The sequence below is a fragment of the Vanellus vanellus genome, assembly GCF_965231255.1.
Source record: "Vanellus vanellus genome assembly, chromosome: 8".
Lineage (NCBI taxonomy): Eukaryota > Metazoa > Chordata > Aves > Charadriiformes > Charadriidae > Vanellus > Vanellus vanellus.
The window spans coordinates 11,554,482-11,575,177 of record NC_138913.1 but is presented as its reverse complement, the minus strand read 5'-3'; the positions used below and the strand labels follow the sequence as shown (position 1 = coordinate 11,575,177).

The 20,696-nt window shown below is 40.1% G+C and overlaps 1 protein-coding gene across 3 annotated transcripts in view; it reads right to left on the bottom strand.

The window, feature by feature from the left end:
* ABCC5 (ATP binding cassette subfamily C member 5) overlaps positions 1-20,696 on the bottom strand; it is a 73,797-nt gene that overhangs the window by 27,861 nt on the left and 25,240 nt on the right. For 2 of the 3 annotated variants that reach the window (XM_082486959.1, XM_082486958.1), the window contains exons 9-28: positions 20,441-20,589; positions 19,697-19,804; positions 17,590-17,940; positions 16,023-16,094; positions 15,773-15,897; positions 15,085-15,157; positions 14,335-14,538; positions 13,535-13,678; positions 11,639-11,741; positions 10,747-10,931; positions 9,542-9,688; positions 9,065-9,194; positions 8,359-8,512; positions 8,086-8,214; positions 6,503-6,689; positions 5,104-5,193; positions 2,532-2,721; positions 1,627-1,786; positions 1,133-1,211; positions 146-259 (exon numbers count right to left, since the gene is read on the bottom strand). In XM_082486959.1, coding sequence (XP_082343085.1) covers positions 146-259; positions 1,133-1,211; positions 1,627-1,786; positions 2,532-2,721; positions 5,104-5,193; positions 6,503-6,689; positions 8,086-8,214; positions 8,359-8,512; positions 9,065-9,194; positions 9,542-9,688; positions 10,747-10,931; positions 11,639-11,741; positions 13,535-13,678; positions 14,335-14,538; positions 15,085-15,157; positions 15,773-15,897; positions 16,023-16,094; positions 17,590-17,940; positions 19,697-19,804; positions 20,441-20,589 — 2,894 coding nt within the window. Of the gene's footprint in view, positions 1-145; positions 260-1,132; positions 1,212-1,626; positions 1,787-2,531; positions 2,722-5,103; positions 5,194-6,502; positions 6,690-8,085; positions 8,215-8,358; positions 8,513-9,064; positions 9,195-9,541; positions 9,689-10,746; positions 10,932-11,060; positions 11,142-11,638; positions 11,742-13,534; positions 13,679-14,334; positions 14,539-15,084; positions 15,158-15,772; positions 15,898-16,022; positions 16,095-17,589; positions 17,941-19,696; positions 19,805-20,440; positions 20,590-20,696 lie in introns of those variants that run through there. The other variant, XR_014269426.1, reaches the window with a different exon arrangement.

The following is a 20,696-nucleotide window of genomic DNA, read 5'->3' as shown; positions in this document are numbered from 1 at the left end:
CTTTCTAGTTGTTCTAACCCCGCACCATCTGTGGGTTACAGTGGGTGTGATTCTTCTGACAGATATAATGAACCTGGCACAAAAAAGGTTTTCTCAGTGCTACCAGTTTGCTGTCTCCGGCTATTTCTCTCATCACTATGCTCACCTTGCAACGACGCAGTAGAGCTCTAGCTATGCACAGTAACTGTCTCTCTCCAACTGAAAAGTTTTCCCCATTTTCTATCACTTCTGAGTCAAGTTTCATAGGCAGCTGGGCAACCTGGGTAGGAAAGAAGAGGCAAAAGTCTTAGGGCATTGCACAGATTTTTATATCTCTATGGCATGAGACAAACAGTTGCTCCTCCTACAAATCTGATTTTGCCCATGTTCCAAAATATCTGTCACACTTTGCTGACCATCTCTCCCTCCTTGGGGAAATTAGTAACAAGCAACTAATGCTAAAACAACAATATGACATCAGACCTGCTTAGTCCAGTTGAAATGCTCGTGACTCAGTGACAGCTCCTGAGAACACTACTAGCTGTTAAGCTAGAAGAACTATATCTTCTCAGTAAGCAACTTTAGAATGACTTAAGTACAAAACATTTGATTTCTAGAAAAAAAAGCATACCATGTATAAAATCATACCACCATGAATATGGATCTCCTGACAAACTTTCTCACCAAGAGAAAAGAGTGAACCTAGCCCCTGCAGGAATTACTGCAGCATACATACTATAGCCATGCATAAAGAAGAACTGGAAATGTCACGGTAGTTAGACTGGCTGCAGATAGCCTCGCAAGGGGCAGATTTTAAGTTCAGTATAAATGTGCATATGTGACATTTACACTCACAAATGTAAATGCAGAATGCACACCTAAGGCATATATAGGAAAATATCACATGAGATATTGCAACACCCTAGGAATCCCTGTGATGAAGCAACACGCTGCTATGCTATATACTAAAAAAAGTAAACATCCCAAATATGGCATGTTCTCTGAAACTTCAGTCTCATTACTAGAAATAAAGCATAACCAATAAGGGAAAAAATTTCCAAAGTAAAAGCTTTATCTAAAGCTACTAACAGAACATGTAGGTTTGAGAGCTAAACCACAAACATTTATCTTTCATAGGGCACATATTACTTACACAGTCCTTCATGTGAGTCCTTTCCAAAGCATCCCAGATTTGCTCCTCACTGTACTGATTGAAAGGATCCAAGTTTGATCTGGAGGGGGAAGCAGAAAACATAACTAGAAATTTTATTCAGCAATGAATGGCAAAACAGCAGTGTGCTAATTCATCCGGATGGATGATTCCATCCAGCCTTCCACTGCAGAATTCCCTTGCCAAGGAAATCAGATGCTCCCAGCACACTAGGGTTAGAGTACCCAAAGAACAAAAAGAGTAGAGCTGGAAGACAGATACAAAAACTAAACAGAAAGCAAGACTTTCATAGAGGATGATCACATCCAGTTCTGCATTGGGCTAGCTGAAATTATTTAGCTTTTTTTGTTTGTTTCAAAAACAGAGAACATAGGCTGGAACGCCTGGGAACTAAAGTCTCACCAGGCACCTATTTGAGTTCAAGTATAAGCTGGTAGCCCTCTTTTTCCTTCTTGCCTTCTTATAGTCTGACTAACCTCACAGTGCCACTGAACAGCACAGGTTCCTGAGGAATGATTGAGAGTTTGCTGCGAAGATCTGCCAAACCAATGTCATTTATTTTCACACCATCTATTTTAATGCAGCCTCCAGACAGTTCAACCAGACGAAAGAGTGCCATTCCAAGCGAAGACTTCCCTAAAAACGAGACAGGAAAAACAATACTAGCGTTTCTACAGTCATAGCAGCTTTGAGATCAGAAAGCATTTTAAAAGCTGTCCATGTGTAAGAAAAGTGTTTTGAAATACCATAAAGTCCTCGCAAACAATACTGGTAAATGTTGGGGTTCAGTATTTAAATTTCTAAGCAATTTTAGGGACAGCTCCTAATCTCTTCTCACAGAAGCCACCCCTGCAGTAGCACCCTGCCCCTGCTACCAAAACCTTGCCATGTAAACCAAATACAGCAATATTAATCGCTTGTTTAGAAACTACATTTTGGAGCTGGTTTAAGTCATCTCACAAACACGCAGTTTGATTCTTCATATTACAGATTTCTGAGATAGCTTAGATCCAAGCCTGGCTGCAGCATCAGTACAGAAAACTTTGAAGAGAGTAAAATAAACTGCAATGAGCATGTTGTAGGTAGCATTCTGTGCTGGTAAGTGGCTTAGGGTGTTAAACATTACAAGCGTAATGGCTCAGGCATAGTACAATATCCCCCTGTTTCAAATGAAAACCTGTTTTCATTATTGTTTACAGAGATCCTACTTATGTATGCATATGAACAGCATCCATCACTGACAAACTGCTGGACCACTCCTTTGAAATTAACAGTTTATTCAAACAGAGAAGAGAGAGGAGAACCAATATGACTGTCCCACTCTATTCCATCCCCGTTCTGTAGAAATAGTAATTTAACTCTACTTAGTGTTTTTGCTTACCTGAGCCTGTCCTTCCCACAATGCCAATCTTTTCCTTCGGTTTGATAGTAAAGGACACTTTTTTAAGTACTAGAGGGAGGTTCTCTCGGTACCGCATCTCTGCATTTTCAAAAACAACTTCACCTTCCTGTGGCCAGTCCAGAGGAGGAGTTTTATTCTTAATTCGAGCAGGAGCTTCCAGGGAAAGTGTCTTTAAAACAAAACCAGAAGTTCAGTTTCCACTAAACAACACACTAGAAAGGAAAATTATCAGTTGCAGCTTTCAGCAGGAGTTCTTCCCTGCAGACCCGGCCCATATCAGTTTACGGCAGTTTTATGATGAGCTGTGTGGCTGGATACAAGCCCAGTGGTTCAGAAGTTTGCTGTGTTACACTGACCACACTGCTATCCCCCTCCTGTTGCCTCAATAATGACATTGGTCCTTCTACACAACAATGTTTTTCATCAATGGAATTCAAAATATATTTTAGGCCTATTCATGAGCACAATTCTGTTGAGTTCTACGGCACTCCAAAGACTGGATGCTTCTGGATGCAAAGTATGATGTGTTTCTATGTCTCATTTGCTATGCCATGCCAAGGTCACCTCTGCTGGTTCTAACACAGAAGAGAACATCCATGGGACACATTGTACAAATGCTACCCTCCTCCTTCTCTTCCTCATTCTCCCCTGTTCTATTAAATCACCGAGTCAGTCAGGTCCCTTCCAGCTTGCTCACTTTTGGTATTTTACTCTGCCCCTTAATAGGTCCCACATTAATCGGTTCACAGATTAAACAGAAAAGCAGAATCTCTGAAAGCCAAACATTGGGTTTTACAGCATGTTTAGAATGAAGCCAAGGTCACTTTCCCATATTTGGCACAAGTAGCCTCAGAGAATGGCAGAAATCCTGTTGTGGGATTTATCTGGTGTAACTTTAAACACGTACAAAGTAAGAATCTCCAACTGAACCAGGCCCCGTCAACTCCTTTATAGTCACTACAAAGAAGCTAGCGTTTCTGAAGTGTGATTTTTCTCATTCTAATATAAACACTTAGAATAGGCAATAAATTGCCTCTGGAGATAGCTATTTCCTACACTGACTATAGAGAGATCCCACAGGGACTATGTCAATTGTGGACATCTGCAACATCTAGTTAGAGCCAGATTAATTGTACCCCAAGGGTTTGAGAAAAACAGCAATCTTCTACAATAATCCTTCTTCCAGTTCTTTGAGCTTCTGCTTGTAACAGCCACCTCAGAGCCTGCACTGAAAGAAGCCAAGCTTGGGAATTGGTAAGACACAGAACCTCCGTGGTGTTTCACTGCTCACCCACCCCTTCACTTTAGATTCAAACTAATTTTACAGTTTCATAATAAAATGGCTGTCTAGAGATCCAAATAAGAAAAATCACACAAAGTGTTGCTTAATAGTGATATAAAATGATAGGCAGTAACTTAAAACAAACAAAAAAACCCAACCAACAACACAACCATAACAGTAACTTAAAAAAAAAAAAATCCAAAACAACAACTATAGGTTTTGTCACTGAAGGCCTGACAGTGGTAAACCCACCTCAGCCCAGTGAGAGATACCAGGCAGTATCTGGCACACAGTTCTCAGCTTCTGTGGTCACCAAGTCTTCCATACACAGAAATTCTCTACTTAGATGTCACAAGAGGACTGGGGAAGTGGGCTTTTTTTTTTTTTTTTTATCTTCAGTATTGAATCCACAGGCTTAAAGAAGTGTTACCAATATCAACTACTACATAGCCCAGGTTTACCAAATATATATATATATATATATCTCCCTCCAAAATTGAGAGGGAATGTTTATTATGCATTAAGTAAAAAGCCTTTCACCTCAAAGACCAGATCCAGGAGAAGGCTTTCTCCTGGCTATACTTTCCCCATTGACCTACACCCAATTCTGCATACACAAGTCCTAGTTATGAAGAAAGGGTTACAGATAATCAGAGCAATCAGAGCAGCTTGCTAAACATTTAGCCTAGCACATTTCTCATGTTTAGCCTAGCACATTTGTCATGTTTGCAATAAGAGCAATTCCTTGACTCTTTAAGCATATAGAAATATGTCACATAAGCTAGCTAAGGAAAAAGAAGCAGACTTATTAAGATGAAGCAGAATTACATGTAGATAAAGTAACAAACAGTTATCTGTGTTTAAATGAAGGAGCTCCATTAAGTTTGGAATGAAGGATGCCAGAACATCATCCTTTTCCTGTAAAATATTGTACTGAAATCCCAGTTACCCCTTTCACACACTCCATTCTTTACTGAGAACATCAGCAAACGTTCAATATCTTTATGTACCTTCAGTGTTGCCAGGCAAGTGATGCCTGTAAGCTTAGTTACCTACCAGCTCTTGTGCCATTCATCCTGCTTATATACATGCTTCATAAAACAAATTCACTCTGCAGTATTACAGTACATGCATCAATGTGTTTACAAGATCAGAACCGTACATTCTGTACTAAGGCAGACTATTGCTGACTTTCTCTTCTCTTATGCCAGCAACATAATAAACAACAAGAAATTTTACAACAAGCAGTTGAACGTATTATTGTCCTACCTTGATATAGTGATCAATTCTCTCCACTGAGGTGAAGCGAGCTTCTGTCTCTGAAGCAAGTCTGACTGTAAACTGGAATAACCCTGTTAACTGGAGTGATGGGACAAAAAGACAAATTTAGAGAGCTGTGATTTATTATTGAGTTAAGAGACGAATCTAATGGATAGTGTGGCCAGAAGGACTAGGGAAGTGATTGTCCCCCTGTACTTGACACTGGTGAGGCCGTACCTCGAATATTGTGTCCAGTTTTGGACCCGGACCCCTCACTACACAAAAGACATTGAGGTGCTGGAGCACATCCAAAGAAGAGCAGCTAAGCTGGTGAAGGGTCTAGAGCATGAGTCCTGCGAGGAGTGACTGAGGGTACTAGAGATGTTTAGCCTGCAGAAAAGGAGGCTCAGGGGAGACTTTATCACTGTTTACAACTACCTGAAAGGAGGTTGTACCAAGGTGGGGGTCAGTCTCTTCTCCCAAGTAACAAGCAACAGGACAAGAGGAAACAGCCTCAAATTGCACCGGGGAGGTCTAGATTGGATATTAGCAAAAATTCCTTCACCAAAAGGGTTGACAAGCATTGAAACAGGATGCCCAGGGAAGTGGTTGAGTCACCATCCCTGGAGGTGTTTGAAAGACATGTAGATGTGATGCTTAGGGACAGGGTTTAGTGGTGGACTTGGCAGTGTTAGGTTAACGGTTAGACTCGATCTTAAAGGTCTTTTCTAACCTAAACGATTCTATGATGTGATACAAGTACACTTGGCATTGGGCACCATATAGCTAAGGTGCCCAAAGAAAGTTAATTTTTAAATAACCATGATTTATTAATCACTTGGAAAGCCAGCAGTTTAGAAAGGTTTCCCACAAGCAACAACTTTAAGTATTAGCCGTCTAAGTTTTGTAATTTCACCTCACTACCACCAGGAGGCAGAAAAGGCCAAACAACAGCTCTAATAGCAAGTATTTTGAGCCCTCAAGTCTGTCTAACCCTCACAGCTGCAACACTGGATGCTGTTTGCTGTGAAAACATACTGCAGGCAATACATTAAGACATCAGTTTGGCAGATGTCTGATATATCATCAACCTAATTTCTGAAAATATCTAGGAAAAATGCAATATGCAGCACACAAAGAGCCTCATACTATTTCTATTTAATCACTGAAAAAAGAGGCAGCTCCCCAAGAAATAGCTTTAAGCATGTAGCTCCTCATAATTTGCAATTTGGCTACTAGCAAAAGGTCCTGACTCTGAATTGCTTTTCCTCCATTATCAAAAGGGGTAACAGTATCTTTTTCCATTCTATTGCATTAAGCACAGTTTTCAGTGGTGTGTTACTTTTACTTACTAGCAATAACTACCTTAAATGAGAAATTAAACATTACAGTATGTGGACATACTCACCTGCACAGCATATGAGATAGCCAGTCCAGCATAGGCGGGAGGAATCTGGCCATGCATTAAGACAATCATAAGGCCAGTGGTTGTGATAAGAGCAATGCTGATAACATCCAGCCGTACAGCTAGCCAGCGCATTGCACAGCTGAACAGGTAAAATGGTGCCTGATTGTCATCTAGGAGCTCCTGATACCTGAAACAAATACAGGAAAGGTTAGTAGACCCCCATGAGCCTGATGTTCTACAAATAGCAGAGCCACTTAAACACCTGTTCCAGTATCAGAATTCAGGGTGGGAAAACTAGTACATCATTGCCAAAGCCTCAAACAAGGCCATGAAAGCAGGGTTTACAAACTTTCCTGAATAATGTCAGATATCTACTTAGCTCAAACACTCGAAAGTCAAATTACCAAGTTACTGTGTACAACAGTGAATTATACAAGGAGTGAATAAAAATTCAGGGACATTACACACACTTTCACCACAACTTCACCTACGCAAGACCTCCCAGAGGATGCTTGATGGCTACAAATTACTCCACAGGTAACAGCAGCAATGCTTCAGAATATGAACAAAATATGTGCTATTTTATACACAAGTGTAAAAGTAAAGTTACACTAAGTTTTGACAGGACTGGTGACACTAATTAAAACACATCAATAACAATCTAACTTACAATCCTGACACTGCGAAGCTGAGAAAGTATATTTAAGGGGAGACACTTGAGATTCACAAAGCCACTAACTAAATTTCCTGATCGTGCAACTCGGTTTTACACCAATCACTGTTGCACAGTGTGTGCAGTGCCTTAGTCTTCTAGCACCAGCAATGCTACAAGACTGCTATTTGCACCTCTGCAACCTTACATCTAAGCTGGTGTAGCAGTGTCTTTACAGAGCTTCTCTAGCAATTTTCCCTGTGCTCCCATGCTGTTTGTCTCATGACCTTGCACCTGCAACACCCTGATGTTGTTATGGCAGGTTCTCCTGGGAAGCAACTACCACTCACGTGAGAAGTGTTTCACTTTCCCTCAGTAACATTTGTTTTGCAGATTTTAGTTCATACTAGAGAAAACCAAGCATTGTGCACAACAAAGTGGCTAACGATCACTTAAACACTTGATAAATTGCTATCCAATTGTACATGTGCACAGAGACTAACAGCTTATCAATATACACACTGAGGTTTTGCTAGCATGCTCTAACCAATGCTAATGCCATTACAAGGAGAAACAACCAATAAAAAATATAAGCAGGACCTGATAAAAAGTATATACAACTAGGGAAAAAGTATAGCCAAAACATTGCCCTCACCATTACCATCGCCACCTGCTGCACTGCAGAGAACTTCAGAGGAGGACATTCACCTGGGATCCCATCAGTGTTCTTCCCCTTTGGCTTCTGGGGAGTTTTCACTTCTTCCTGTTCCCCCTCATTTCCCCCTCATTACCCACCCCCCCCAAAAGTAACGTTCACTCTTAGAGTCTATGTACCCATCAGCTGTAGACCCCATTAATAAATCTTTCTGAATGTAAATCTGTCACACCCTGCTTTGTGCTCCACTGTTCTCAGATAGATATCTAGACTGACCTGTGCAGAAATTCCTGTCCTTTGTGGTAGGCGTGGATTGTGGAGAGACCCTGTATGCTAGATGTAATATGAGACAGGAATGGAGACTGTGTGATGTTATCCAGACGCTTGAGCTCTCGAATAAAGACTCTGGAAGGAAAGAAGAACTTTAAGTGACATGTACAACCACCGTATCCAACCACTACGTTGATGCACGTATACTTGAAGAACCCTATGTCCTCAACAACTGGTCAAAGTATCTCTACTCTTAGTTAGAGCAGCTGATACACTTACCTAGACACAACATGCAGAACCGTGAACAGGACAATGAGGGGCCCCACTGCCACCAGGAACCAGGGGAAAACCCCAGAAATCACCCCCACACAGAAGAACACAAGGATGACATTCTGGATGAACATTTCTGCTTGAAAAGGCAAGCGAACATCAACTGAAAAAGACGGAAGGAAAAGATGAAGATCTTGAGTACAGAAAGTTAATACAATCTATATAAAACAATTCAGTCCAGCTGTACATCACCATGGACAAGGATGGTGATTTCTCACGGCTTATTCAAGTTAAAAATGTACATTTTCATTAGGGGTGCTTTCATCTTCTGAGATGCTAGTAGTCTTTCCAAGTATTCCCATTTGCAGAAATAGCACTGATGCAACTTTGACTTAATTACCACCTTTGCTGTACCTCAGCTTCACCCTGATACTCTAGGTTTCCCCTGCATTGACTGCTAAAAGTCCACGTGCAGCCTGCAGGTACAAAAGCAGCTGCACATGTTCTTCTTTATAAGTGAGCAGACAAACTTGAGATATCAGCTGCCTTCTAGAATCACAACCCAGGTACATCTCAATTCCTGCTTTGTGTATTACAATTACACATTTGGCAATGGATATAGGGTATGATCACCCCAACAGCAAGAGACTGGAGAGTATTAAGGAGTTAATTGGAAGGTCTGAACATGGGATCTACAGAGCATACAGTGATATACCTTCATCCATGTCTTTGGAAAACCTGTTGAGAATCCGTCCAGTAGGTGTAGTGTCAAAGAACTTCATGGGGCTGCGCAGAATCCTTCGGAAGAGCTCATCATGGAGCCTTGAGGATGCTCTGAGAGTTCCCTGACAATGCAGAAAACATTGCAGCATTATGAAAGGATGTTTGCCCTCCTGCCACTGCTCCTCCCCTGAGGCACCAAAACATTCTGCTCATTTTCTCTCTGATTTTTTTTTTTCTTCTTGCATTCTGTGCTTCCAACCAGTGGGAGGAAGCCATTAATTCAGCAAGAAGTTTAACAGAAAGCATGGTGCAGCCCCAAGAGATGACTTACGGAAACCTCACAATCTGTGATCTGACTTCCTCTGGTTCAAAGTCTCTCTTTAGAGGTGACCAAAAGAACCACAGTGACAGCAATATGCAGAAGGGGGGGGGGGGGGGTATAAGAAAAAACAATAGCATCCACACATACCTTTACAAAGACAACGCCACGAACAGCTTTCAAGATCAACATAACTGCCATAGACAGAGCATAGATGCCAGCATAGTAATGCATGTGAGGGTTATCTTTCATACTGTTGCTTATGACAGTATCATTTCCCAAAGTCACAGTGGTGTTCTGCAGAAAATGAAAAGTTTCAGTGAATAGTTAGTTAAGACAAGGATTAAGCGTCGACACATTATATGTGATAGAATTTAACTGTCCTCCTTTCCCTCCCACCATATTTGATATTTCTTCTTTATTTAAAGTACTACAGTAATCTTTGAATACTTCATAAAGTTTTCCCTAGCAGAGATACTGGACGTGCAGATGTGTAGCCCCTGGCCTTTTTCCTACAATATCTTTGAAAATACTACAACAGTACCTACTTCATTTGGTTCCTAATAGCTCATTTCATTATTATCTTTTCTTGTGTTCTTCTGAACAACACCAGATACCACCACTCACATTACACAGCAATATTCACCTTGTATAGGTTGTACGTTGTCTTACCAAACACAGTTGATATTTTCTGCCAGTATGCAGTCATTTCTTTACTGTCACACTGTTGTACATTCTTATTCTCTTTTTAATTTTTTTTCATTCTTTAAGTATGTTAAAATATTGCTTATTTTAATATTGTTGGCCATCTGCACTTCATTATTTCCCCTCTGAGGTTAGTAGTCTGCTCCCTCACCCCCCCAAAAAAATCTTGCAGTTATATTTGAACCTTTAAATGCAACAGGACTTGCAGTCAAAGCCCCTAGAATGGGAAAAGTCCCAAACCATCCCATGTCATCAGTCTTCAAAGCAACTCCCAGAAGTCATTTGACTTAAAGCCATATACCTTGACAAGATTATCCTGTTAGATGAAAGGACATGTTCAAACAAAAAACGGCGCTAAGATTAGCAATTCCTCCTGCAGCTTGTTGGCCCCTTTCACATTTTTACTTCCTTTTCTTAGACTAACCAAGACAAGGACAAGAGGGTAGTATAAAACCACATGAGCTATTACATCTTTCTTATTAGTGGAGCATCCTTATTCTTGGAGATGAACTCTCTAGTGAGATCACCTCCTGGGGAACTTGCTTATACTAGGAAGCTTTATTTAGTCTCATAGGACTGCTTGGGATCAGTCTAGGAAAGCAATCCCCCCTGCCCATTACAAACACGAGTAGAAAAGCTATTTATCTTACTCCACTGCCTTGCTTGATCCAGAAACTCAGCCACCAGTTGCTAAATGCTGTACTGCCCACGTTCAGCACAAACAGTGCCATGATCACGAGGAATGCACAGGGTCCTCCAGCTGCCTGAATGTAGATACCATAAACAGACCAGGGGACAGAGCCTTTGCCTTTCTCTTCCAACTGGACCAACTGGCCTGTGAAACAAAAGAGGAGGAGGGAGTGAGGAAAAGCTGTTCCATGAAACTTTTGTAAGTTTGTGAACATAAGTGAAACTACAGTCATTTTCAAACTGTATAGAGTAGTTTCAGAAACACAGACATTACTTAATATGTAGAACTCAATGGTTCAAAGAGTTTTGCAAAAAGTCACATTTCCTCTGCAGAATCACTCACGTCATGGTATGTCTGAAAAAGCATTATCAGCACAGACTTAAATACTAGGCTGATATCAGCCTCACTATTGAACTTCAGCAGGGTTTAAAAAGCAAAGTTAACATTAAACAGAGAGAACCACAAAACAGAGGTCAGATCTTCCAATTCTTCATACATAAATGCTATGTCCTGCCTAGGACTCTGCGAGTACCAAAGTGTACACATTGCCCTCTTAGCATAGGGCTGAGGGGTGGTGTGGGAGACGGGGTACTTCAAGCTCCTTTGTGCCGATGGCATCTGACCAGCAGCAGCATAATTGAACTTGAAAACATTGTGCTGACACCCACATTTAATGCAGTATGAAAAGGACATTCATTAATTCCTGTGTCCTATCAACCACGCTGAGTGATCAGGACTCGAGACAGCTTTCAAAACCTGAGAGGTACATTCATAATACACTTTGAAAGCAGATGTTTTGAGCTTATTGGTAGATAAAATAATTAGAGCCAGAAATCTGATTACATAGTTACCCTCTTCCTTCTTTACAACTTTCTCCTTCTTCACAGACCCTGTTTTGGTACTTTTATCCTGGGGTCTTTTCAGTGAACTGTTTGTGTTCTTCTTGATATTAATCTGCAGGAAAACAATCACACTAAACATACCAGAGTAATTTGCTTTGACATTTTCATATCTGAACCCAAACTTTTTAAGATGCCTGCTAAGGACAAAGGCTTTCAATAGCTTAGCATTCATATCAAGGAGGATATTAACTTCACTGCTATTACAGATTACTGCCAACTCTGGGGGATTAAATTCTCCTCCTTTATTAATCTGAACTGCTACCAATCTGTACTGGGAGTGTGCAAGGCTGATTTCCAGAATCAGTGACACTATGAGCGTACATGGTAGAGGAATGACATGTCTACTACTGAGAAAAAGATACAATCCCCCTGTGCCTTGTAAAAATAACTCACAATTTAATTAAGAGGCTTCTTTTCCCCAAACACCTTAGTACTTCACTTAGGAAAGCTCTCATGAAATGTCTCTAAGGATGAAGTCTTGTTAACTTGGCCTTCCAGAAAGCAAATGTCCAAACACTAAATTGCACACACAATTACTGTTCTAAACCCAGCCACCTTCCCACAAATTGAAGTTACTACCTGTTCAGAGACAGCCTACATTAAATGAAACCCCCTATACACCATCTTCAGGGTGATTTTCCCACACTTTAAGTGAGAAGTGACATCTCATACATGTCAAACCAGAGAGAATCTAACTTTACCATCCATTTCTTCTTATCCCACAGGGAATGCAAATTACTGTTCCTTCCATGAGCTAGTGTTTACAGAGAGACAGTGAAGGTCAGCCAAGCATGCTGGCTGGATAATCTCATGTTAACTGTCATTACATTAATCTTAAAATGGCAGAACTACAATCTTCATGCCTCAGAAAGGATATGCAGAGTAATGCCATTATATTCTTTTGCTTCTTTCACTAACATCTCCCACAAGAAAATTTCACCAAGCACCTTCTATATCTGTGTATATCACAGAATGCTACCTTTTCGGCAACTTTTTTGGTGTCTGCAACTTGTGAATAAGGAGCCTCGTTAATAAACTGCTGATGTGCTTTTTAATCTCTTCTAAGAGAAAAGGCACACAAAACTTGAAGTAAATCATCATCAAATGAAAAGCAGCAAAGTTGCTTGACTCCAAAGAATAATTTCAGGAAACAAACCAGAGGAAGGTGGGAAAAACTAAATTGCTGAAAATTTAAATGCATGTCCTACTGAATGGTTATTGTTCTTTTCTAGATTTACATTTTTTTCCACTGATTAAAATACCAGAGCACAGATCCAATTTTGCATTTACAGCGATTGTTTCATAACAGAAGCAGTGCCAAGCAACAATATTTTTTTTCCCTCAAAACCCACCAAAACAAAGCATTTTCAGTTACATTTCCAAAATACGGGAGCATCTAACATTCAACAAGTTGTATCACTTTCGCTGTGCCTCAGTCCCACCCTATGTGAAAAAACAGTAAGACAAACCAGTAAGAATTTGGTGCTAATTTGATTATTAAGAAGTGATGTGTACAGTGGAGATTACAAAGTAAATTAAGAAGTGAGGTGTACAATGAGAGACAACAAGCTTCCTGCTCTGAGTATCACCAGCAGAGACGATACATTACTTTCATGTTCAACTCATGAGCTCATTGGCAGTCCTCTCTATTACGCATTCCCTAAATACAAACTGTGACTACAAATACAAAGAGCCCATGAAGCACCAATTATTCTACAGGAAATCCATCGGTCAGATCAACACATGAACATATGAAGCCATTTTACAGTCTTCCAACTATGTCATTTGGTTCATCTCATCAGAAAAGTCAACATTCAGAGCACTTTAAAATAAACAAATAAGTACCTCAATATGTGGTGTTTCTCCCAGCTGCAGGTTATTAAAAATAGTTGCATAGTCCCCATTTAAATTCATCAGTTCCTCATGACTTCCTCGCTCAGTAATGCAGCCTTCTTTCATGAAGATCACTTCATCACAGTCAACAAGATACTGGAGAAAATGGCAGTAAGAACAAGTCTCTCTTTATGGCTGATAATCACACACACTCCTACACAATCCTTTTCAGTAATTTATAGATATTTACACACAACACACCTCTTCCCACAAAACAGACATCTGATTTTTAAAGGTCCTGCATGGACAATAGCACCATGATTACTCTCACTCTACACAAATAAAAATTTTTTATGTTCTATCAAAAACAGTCTGTTATGGAAGACACAATTCAAGATACTTAAACACTGCAAATACTGATATACTAACCAATTTCTATGCACAGAAGATAGCAAAAAAAATTCAAAAATACATCAATTCTGATTTACTGACATCAAATCTAAGTGTTTTCCAATGTGATGAACTAGCTTTAAAGCAAGTTGGCAAAAGTATTTTTTAACAAGGTACTTGCTTCTCTGGTAAATTTTCTTTAGCCAAGTGTTACCAGTACTGATCAGACACCAAGCAGCACTGGTATCAAACAAACAGACTGTGCTCAGAGCAAACCTAGTTTGTAAATGTAAACCGTGCATCCTATAGACAGACAGTGTTGTGTTGTAACAGGTCAGGGCATAGAAATTTCCGGTATGAAGGCAACCGACTAAACAGCATTTCAAGAAAGTCCAAAAAAGAAACTACAAGAGGTGTAGTACCTGAAGCTGATGAGTGATGAAAAGGACAGTCTTTGACTTCAGGTGCTTCCTTATTGCACTGTTAAAAATGTGATTTCCAACATGAGCATCTAAGGCACTGAGGGGATCATCAAGGATGTAAATGCTCCTGTCACTGTACAGGGCTCGAGCCAGACTGATTCTCTGACGCTGTCCTCCACTCAGGTTAGCCCCTCGTTCACCAATCTGTACAGACACATACATTATTGTATTTGTACAGCACCATGCAACACATACTCAGAGCTCTAGATGTGACTGGAATGAAGCAGACCACAACGTTTTTATTTTTTTATATATATACACACACACAATATTATATATTAATACATATATACTCTATAGTTTAGGTGTCCATTACTTTGTGAAATGTGTTATATGTTCAAACTCAAGGTTAATACACTTGAAATGTGGCAGTAATCTTGCTTATTTTACTTTTTTTGTATTAACATAGACAAGCTTTTTTCTTAGCTATTTTAAAACAAGTTCAAATAGGTCCTGTTAAGGCAGCTAAATTTACAACACAATTAAAAACTCCCAAATTGTCAACATCTGATTCAAAAACATGGCACAACTCTCAGTAGCCCAGGGCCTACATTGATAAACTCAAGAAGGCACGTTCACCAGCTTGGCTTACATGCACACCAGACTGATGTTCCCCTCACTCCAGTCCAGTCCACTAAAACTATACTGTTCTTCATCTACAAATTTGTTTACTATAAGCAAAATTTATACCTCTGTCAGGTCCCCATTTGGAAGGATGGCTAGGTCAGGCCTTAGACAGCAACCATTCAACACCGTATTGTATCTAAAGAACAATTAGATAAGTAGTAAGAACACCGGGTTTTCTTCCCCCAAGTATCTAGCCACTACAGCATTATCTCACTTTCTACATTAACAGCAGACATTTCAGTGGCCTAAAATAAATGATCTGCCTTGCATTCCCAGGAGGAAACTGGGGATAATAATTAATCACCTACTTCTGAAGCACTGTGAAGGAAAGGAGGCATTTTTTTCCAGGGATAGCTAGCACAGGCCACAGGGAAGGCCCCACAGGGGGAGTGCCATGGCAGATGCCAGTACACTGCAAACAGCAGTCGTTGTGTTTAAAGAGGGCAAGGCAAGGACGGCAGGAGCAAATTGCTGCTCCACAGCAGCTGCTAAAACCAGAGGTCAGACAGTACTCCAGCACAGGGTACAGCCCTCACTGTGAATAAGCAATGACTGAGGCACCAACAGCCATCAGCCACAGTGAGCGCAGGCAAGAGAGGAAGGGTCTAAAGTGAGACTTAAAGGCGTCTTAAAGGCAGACTCCAAAAGGATCCGTAGGCTTCAGCTGCACTGCACTCTGCATTATGTTTTCCCACACTTGGGCCAAGAATTACTAAGCTTTCACAAAAATTAGCACACAGTTCTGACAAACCTTTCTTCATCATATTCCTTGCCAAAAAGAATGTTGTCCCGAAGTGTAGCATTGAGGATCCAGGCCTGCTGGGCCACATATGCAAATGTTCCGTTTACTGCAATGCTACCCTCCAACAGGGTCATCTGAAATTAAAGATCAAACTGTAAAATTATGCTATTCTGTGTTTAGACCAGACTTTCTTCTACAGAGTATAAGTGAAATAGGAGATAGGAAAAAGAGCAGTAGTAGTCAAAACAGAATTTCTCACCTGTCCTAAAATTGCTGAGATAAGTGAAGTTTTTCCGCTCCCCACACTGCCACAAATTCCAACAAGTTTTCCCTAGACAGAAAAAAAAAAAATATGGTACTCATTTCTTATATTCTCCATCCCTTTCAGAATTTGGACTACCTTTAATGCCCAGCTGTTCCCTCTGAGGTACTAATGACAGCTGAAAAGAGATGTAACAGACAACAAAAAGCGAAACGGTCTGTATTTTAACTCTCAAATAATAAAGAGTGAATACTATCCCACAGTGGACTAAAACTGAATCAACTCCACAGGTGAAAATGAATGTATTTTAAGATCAGCTTCCCTTTGTCTGGGCCTGCTACAGACCCAGAGAATGCTGCCCTCCGCCAAAAGCACCAAGGCCTGCCTGAACTGAATGCACCAAGGTGCTTTTGAGAGTGATAAGGAAATATATAAAGAGGGAAAAACTGAAAGAAAAACAGAATTAGGGATATGCATGTCGAGTAAAACTCATGGCTTATGAGATGCAGTTTGCTAAGGAACGCATACCAAGAAAAGCTAGAATCCAGACACTTTAAAGCATTTCTCTGCAATAAAATAGATGGGTTGATACCGACATTAAACAATTAATTCGAAACTACTTTTGTTCCTTTTGTAAAAAAAGGTAAAGTGGACAAAAAAGGTATATAGCCACTTGTGTAACCCATTGCTGGTTTTCTCTCATTTACAAACTTCTGATAGTAAACTGGCCTTTACATTTTCAAGTAACTGTGTACTCTTTTTTCAAATCTATTTTTTAAACTATATGCAACCTTCTCAAAAGTTTAAAATACAGCGTTTTTATGGTTTAAAATAGTTTCAACCATCGCTCTACTTACATGACTACAGGAGACAATTTAACCATAAATATCCTTAGAAATGCATGGATGCCATTACTACAGCATCCAAATACCAGACTGCAAAACTTTTTTATTTGTAGAAGATGTCACGGATTAAGTTCAAGGCTTTTTCTTTGACATGTTACATGTTTTTACCCATCCTAGAACGAGGACTCCAAGTGCTTTAACTTCTTGAAAACATCTGTGTCCTTCTACTGCACCAAAATTTTCAGGTAAGAAAATTGCATATTCTTCAATGAAAAGCACTGTTACGCTCCATCAGAACACCTAACCACCTAGAATAGAATGTTCACCCAGAATTTAGCTGTAACCCAGCAAAATTATCAAACGGCTACAGGAATACACCATCCACTAATACCCCTGTTGCCCCGCTGATTTTTTAAGGTCAACAGCTCATATACTGTATTGAAAGCTACAAACAGCAAAATCATCAGTTACATGTGAAAGCCATACAACCTGCAGTTGTTTCACAGGCTGTTTGCAAAGATCTAGTTTGCTGAAAGGGCACAGCTGTTTACATCAAAATCAGACATTGCATCCTGAATACTGCAGTTGCCATGGATATTACAAGAGTGCACAAAAGCAAGATGCTCCATTTCATGCAAAAATACACAGCGCTCTTTTCCAAGGGACAGCTAAAAAATGAGGCCTTTTGAAAGCTCAGATTTCCTCCTTTCTTCTCTTACCTTTTCTATCTCAAAGTCAATGTTGTAGAGAGTCCTCTGAAGCCGAAGGTTAACCAGGTGGATGATTTTGTTCTCCTCTTCGGGGCTAGGATGGTCATCATTGTCCACTAGAAGATGGCCCTTCTGCTCTGCCAGCACAGCTTGCTGTCCCTCATTCTGCAGCTTCATTTTCTCTTTCTTGCCCTTGGTGACTTTCTTGTCTTTTTTCACTTTGGGGGTCAACTTTGGTGAGCTCTGGACGCTGGCGTGGGAGAAGTCCCAAGCCAAGGTAGCATTTTTCACCTCTATCGCGGTGTGAGGATTGGCTGGTTTTTTCTTTATCATATGAACCTCTTCCATTAGAAATAAACTCTGATAGGAGTTGTGAGAGAGGTGTAAAGATGAGACACCTGATCAAGACTGGGAGACAAGCTTATGGCACACTCACGCAGCAAAACACATCAGGCTATATAGTAGGAGGAAGCTGAAGAGCAAAAGGTAGCTCATTAGTGTAAACTAACTCCAGGCCTGCTAAGTGGCTGGGGCATTCCTGGATGTGGTGGAAGCACTTAGATACAGCAAGACTTTTACAGAACTGCAATACTTTGGATGCAATATGAGGGGCTTATTCTTTTAACACTGCAAATGCAGCTCTAAATTTCCAGATTTAAAACACGTGAGTAGAACACATGGGTTGGAAAGGAGATGTTACTATGGAGGTAAGTGACTGACTTGTCCTGCATACCAACTCATTATGGAAGGAGTTGGAATGACTTACCTTCAGCCTTTACCCTTCAACTTTTCTGCTGGGAAAAAGTCATCTCACAAATTTAACTGACCTGTCTTGGGCTTCTTGACAATAAGAAGTAAGTCATTAAGTCCACTGTATCATGTTTTCCACCACATCCATCAGTACTTACAATCAACACAGATTAGGAAGAGATTTTTCACACAGTTTAATTACAAAATAAAATGTTTTCCACTTACATAATTTACATTTTGAACTAAGAAGCCTTATGCAATTAAAGACTTCTCAGTTCTCAGCCTTATTTACTCTTGCCCAAATCATACATTCATAAGAAAGCTCATACTCATTTACAGAGCCAAAAAGTCAGTTACAATTTTACTGTCATGTTTAGAGTATCCCCACCTTGTGTTACACTCCCTGCACAGATTATACTGTTTACAGTCAAACTGGGAGATATTACAATTTTCCTCTCTCCTCCTCTTCCCTGCCAAAACTCCCTCCAGTGCGTTTGGATTTAAGAAAGCTTTATTTGGGGTGACGCAGAAGATGAAACAAAAATGCTCAAAAGCAATGGGGTCTCAAAACCATTCTGCAGAACCCATTCTTCTCACACCCAGATTTGTTTCATGAATGCATTACACAGAATCCCTATCTCTGTCAATCTTTGTGGAATCCTATTTGGAAATTTCTGCAGTGTGCAATGCACTATTGTCTTCAAGAGAGAAACAAAATAAAGGCCTGTCCTCTGAGTTCATACTAAAGTACACACAGCGTATTCACTTCACAGGGATTGAAGGATGAGATAGGACTGACTGTTGTAATTTCCTGCCACAGATTTTGTTTCATGAGATCACAGCTGCGTTTTATTCATGTAGTGGAGTTTCAGTCACTTAATCTGGTCTGCAGATACAAAACCTCAGTTTTCCATAACTACAAACAAAACTCTACCAGTTTGTGCAAAGCTGCCTACATAATACGTGGCATTTCCAAAAAGAGTGTCATTAGCAAAACATGAAATTTCATTGCAGGCATGTTTCACTGTCTTTTCATGCAGATGGTCTTAAAAGGGAGTTTAAGAATTATAATACTGTGAGCCATCTAGTACTGTATTCTCTTACAGTGGCCAACATCAAAATCCTAAAATCATTAAATAAGAATATTTTGCTTCCCACACAGGTATTATCTTAAACTTATAGTACTCCTTCATTAGATTTGTATCTCTTTTGCAGAATCCAATAATCTGGACTGATAAGTGTAAACAAAAAGAACTTCTTGAGTCATTAAAACAACACTACCTTCCAAGTGTTCCCTTAGCACCTATTATACACATACAACACTCCACACCTACAGTTAAAACTGCAAGGCCAAATGACTGCTTACCTTAAATCTGTCAACAGAAACAGATGCCTCAGATAGAGACTTCACTGAGAAAGGTGTTACTTTTAAAGCAAAAGTCATTGAATTAAAGACAGTAACCACTGTGAATGCCTAAAAACGAGACAAGAAAGAGAATTACATTTGGATGCAACACACTAACAACTCCAACCTTCTAAAAGCTGAATTGACACAGCAGCAATTCAAAGCCACAGAAGAGGCCCAGAGTCCAAGAATAACCATTTAAATATTCAACAAATTCTCGAACAGCAGAAAACGGCAGATCTACCCAACTCTCCGGTGCTCTGTAACAGACCAAGACAGACATCTGCAGTGTTTGTAGGTCTAACAAAGGCAGCAGCTAGCAAACTTTGCATTAGCTTACTGCTTGTGAAGACCCATGTTCAAACCCTGTTTTAAGACAGATTTGTGCTGTTTGCATCCAAGTACATTGTAAAAAAAAAGCATCCAGTAATCCCAATGTCCTATCTGAATAGCAAACAGGAATACTGGTTTACATTCAGCTCAAAACCTGTTTTGGGAAAGGTCAGGACTGAAACAGCACTTGAGAGCTTTTTGTGCAAAATATAGGACTACATCTGCTGCTGTCACACCCATCAGGTGCTCACTTCTGTGAGCAAGGCTACAGCCTGGCAACACAGGCACAGCCACAAAGCAATAAATATGCTTAGCAGAAAAAACTACTGTACCAACATCATAAAGAATATTTTCAACACTGCAGTAAGTTACCTGAGCTGCTGTAAGATCGTAGCCAAGAATCATATGGACAGAAAAGGTCACCACACTGGCAATGACTACAACTATGGGAGCCACGCCCACAGTGATGCTCTGGAAGTAGCCAGCACGCTCCAAGATTTTACGTTCTTCCTCACGGATTTCTAGAAATATAAACTGAAGTATGATTCAGGTCTATATAAACAATAGACACTACCATAGCACTATAAACACCAAGTAAGAGAGGCCTAACTCCACGCTTTAGCATTTA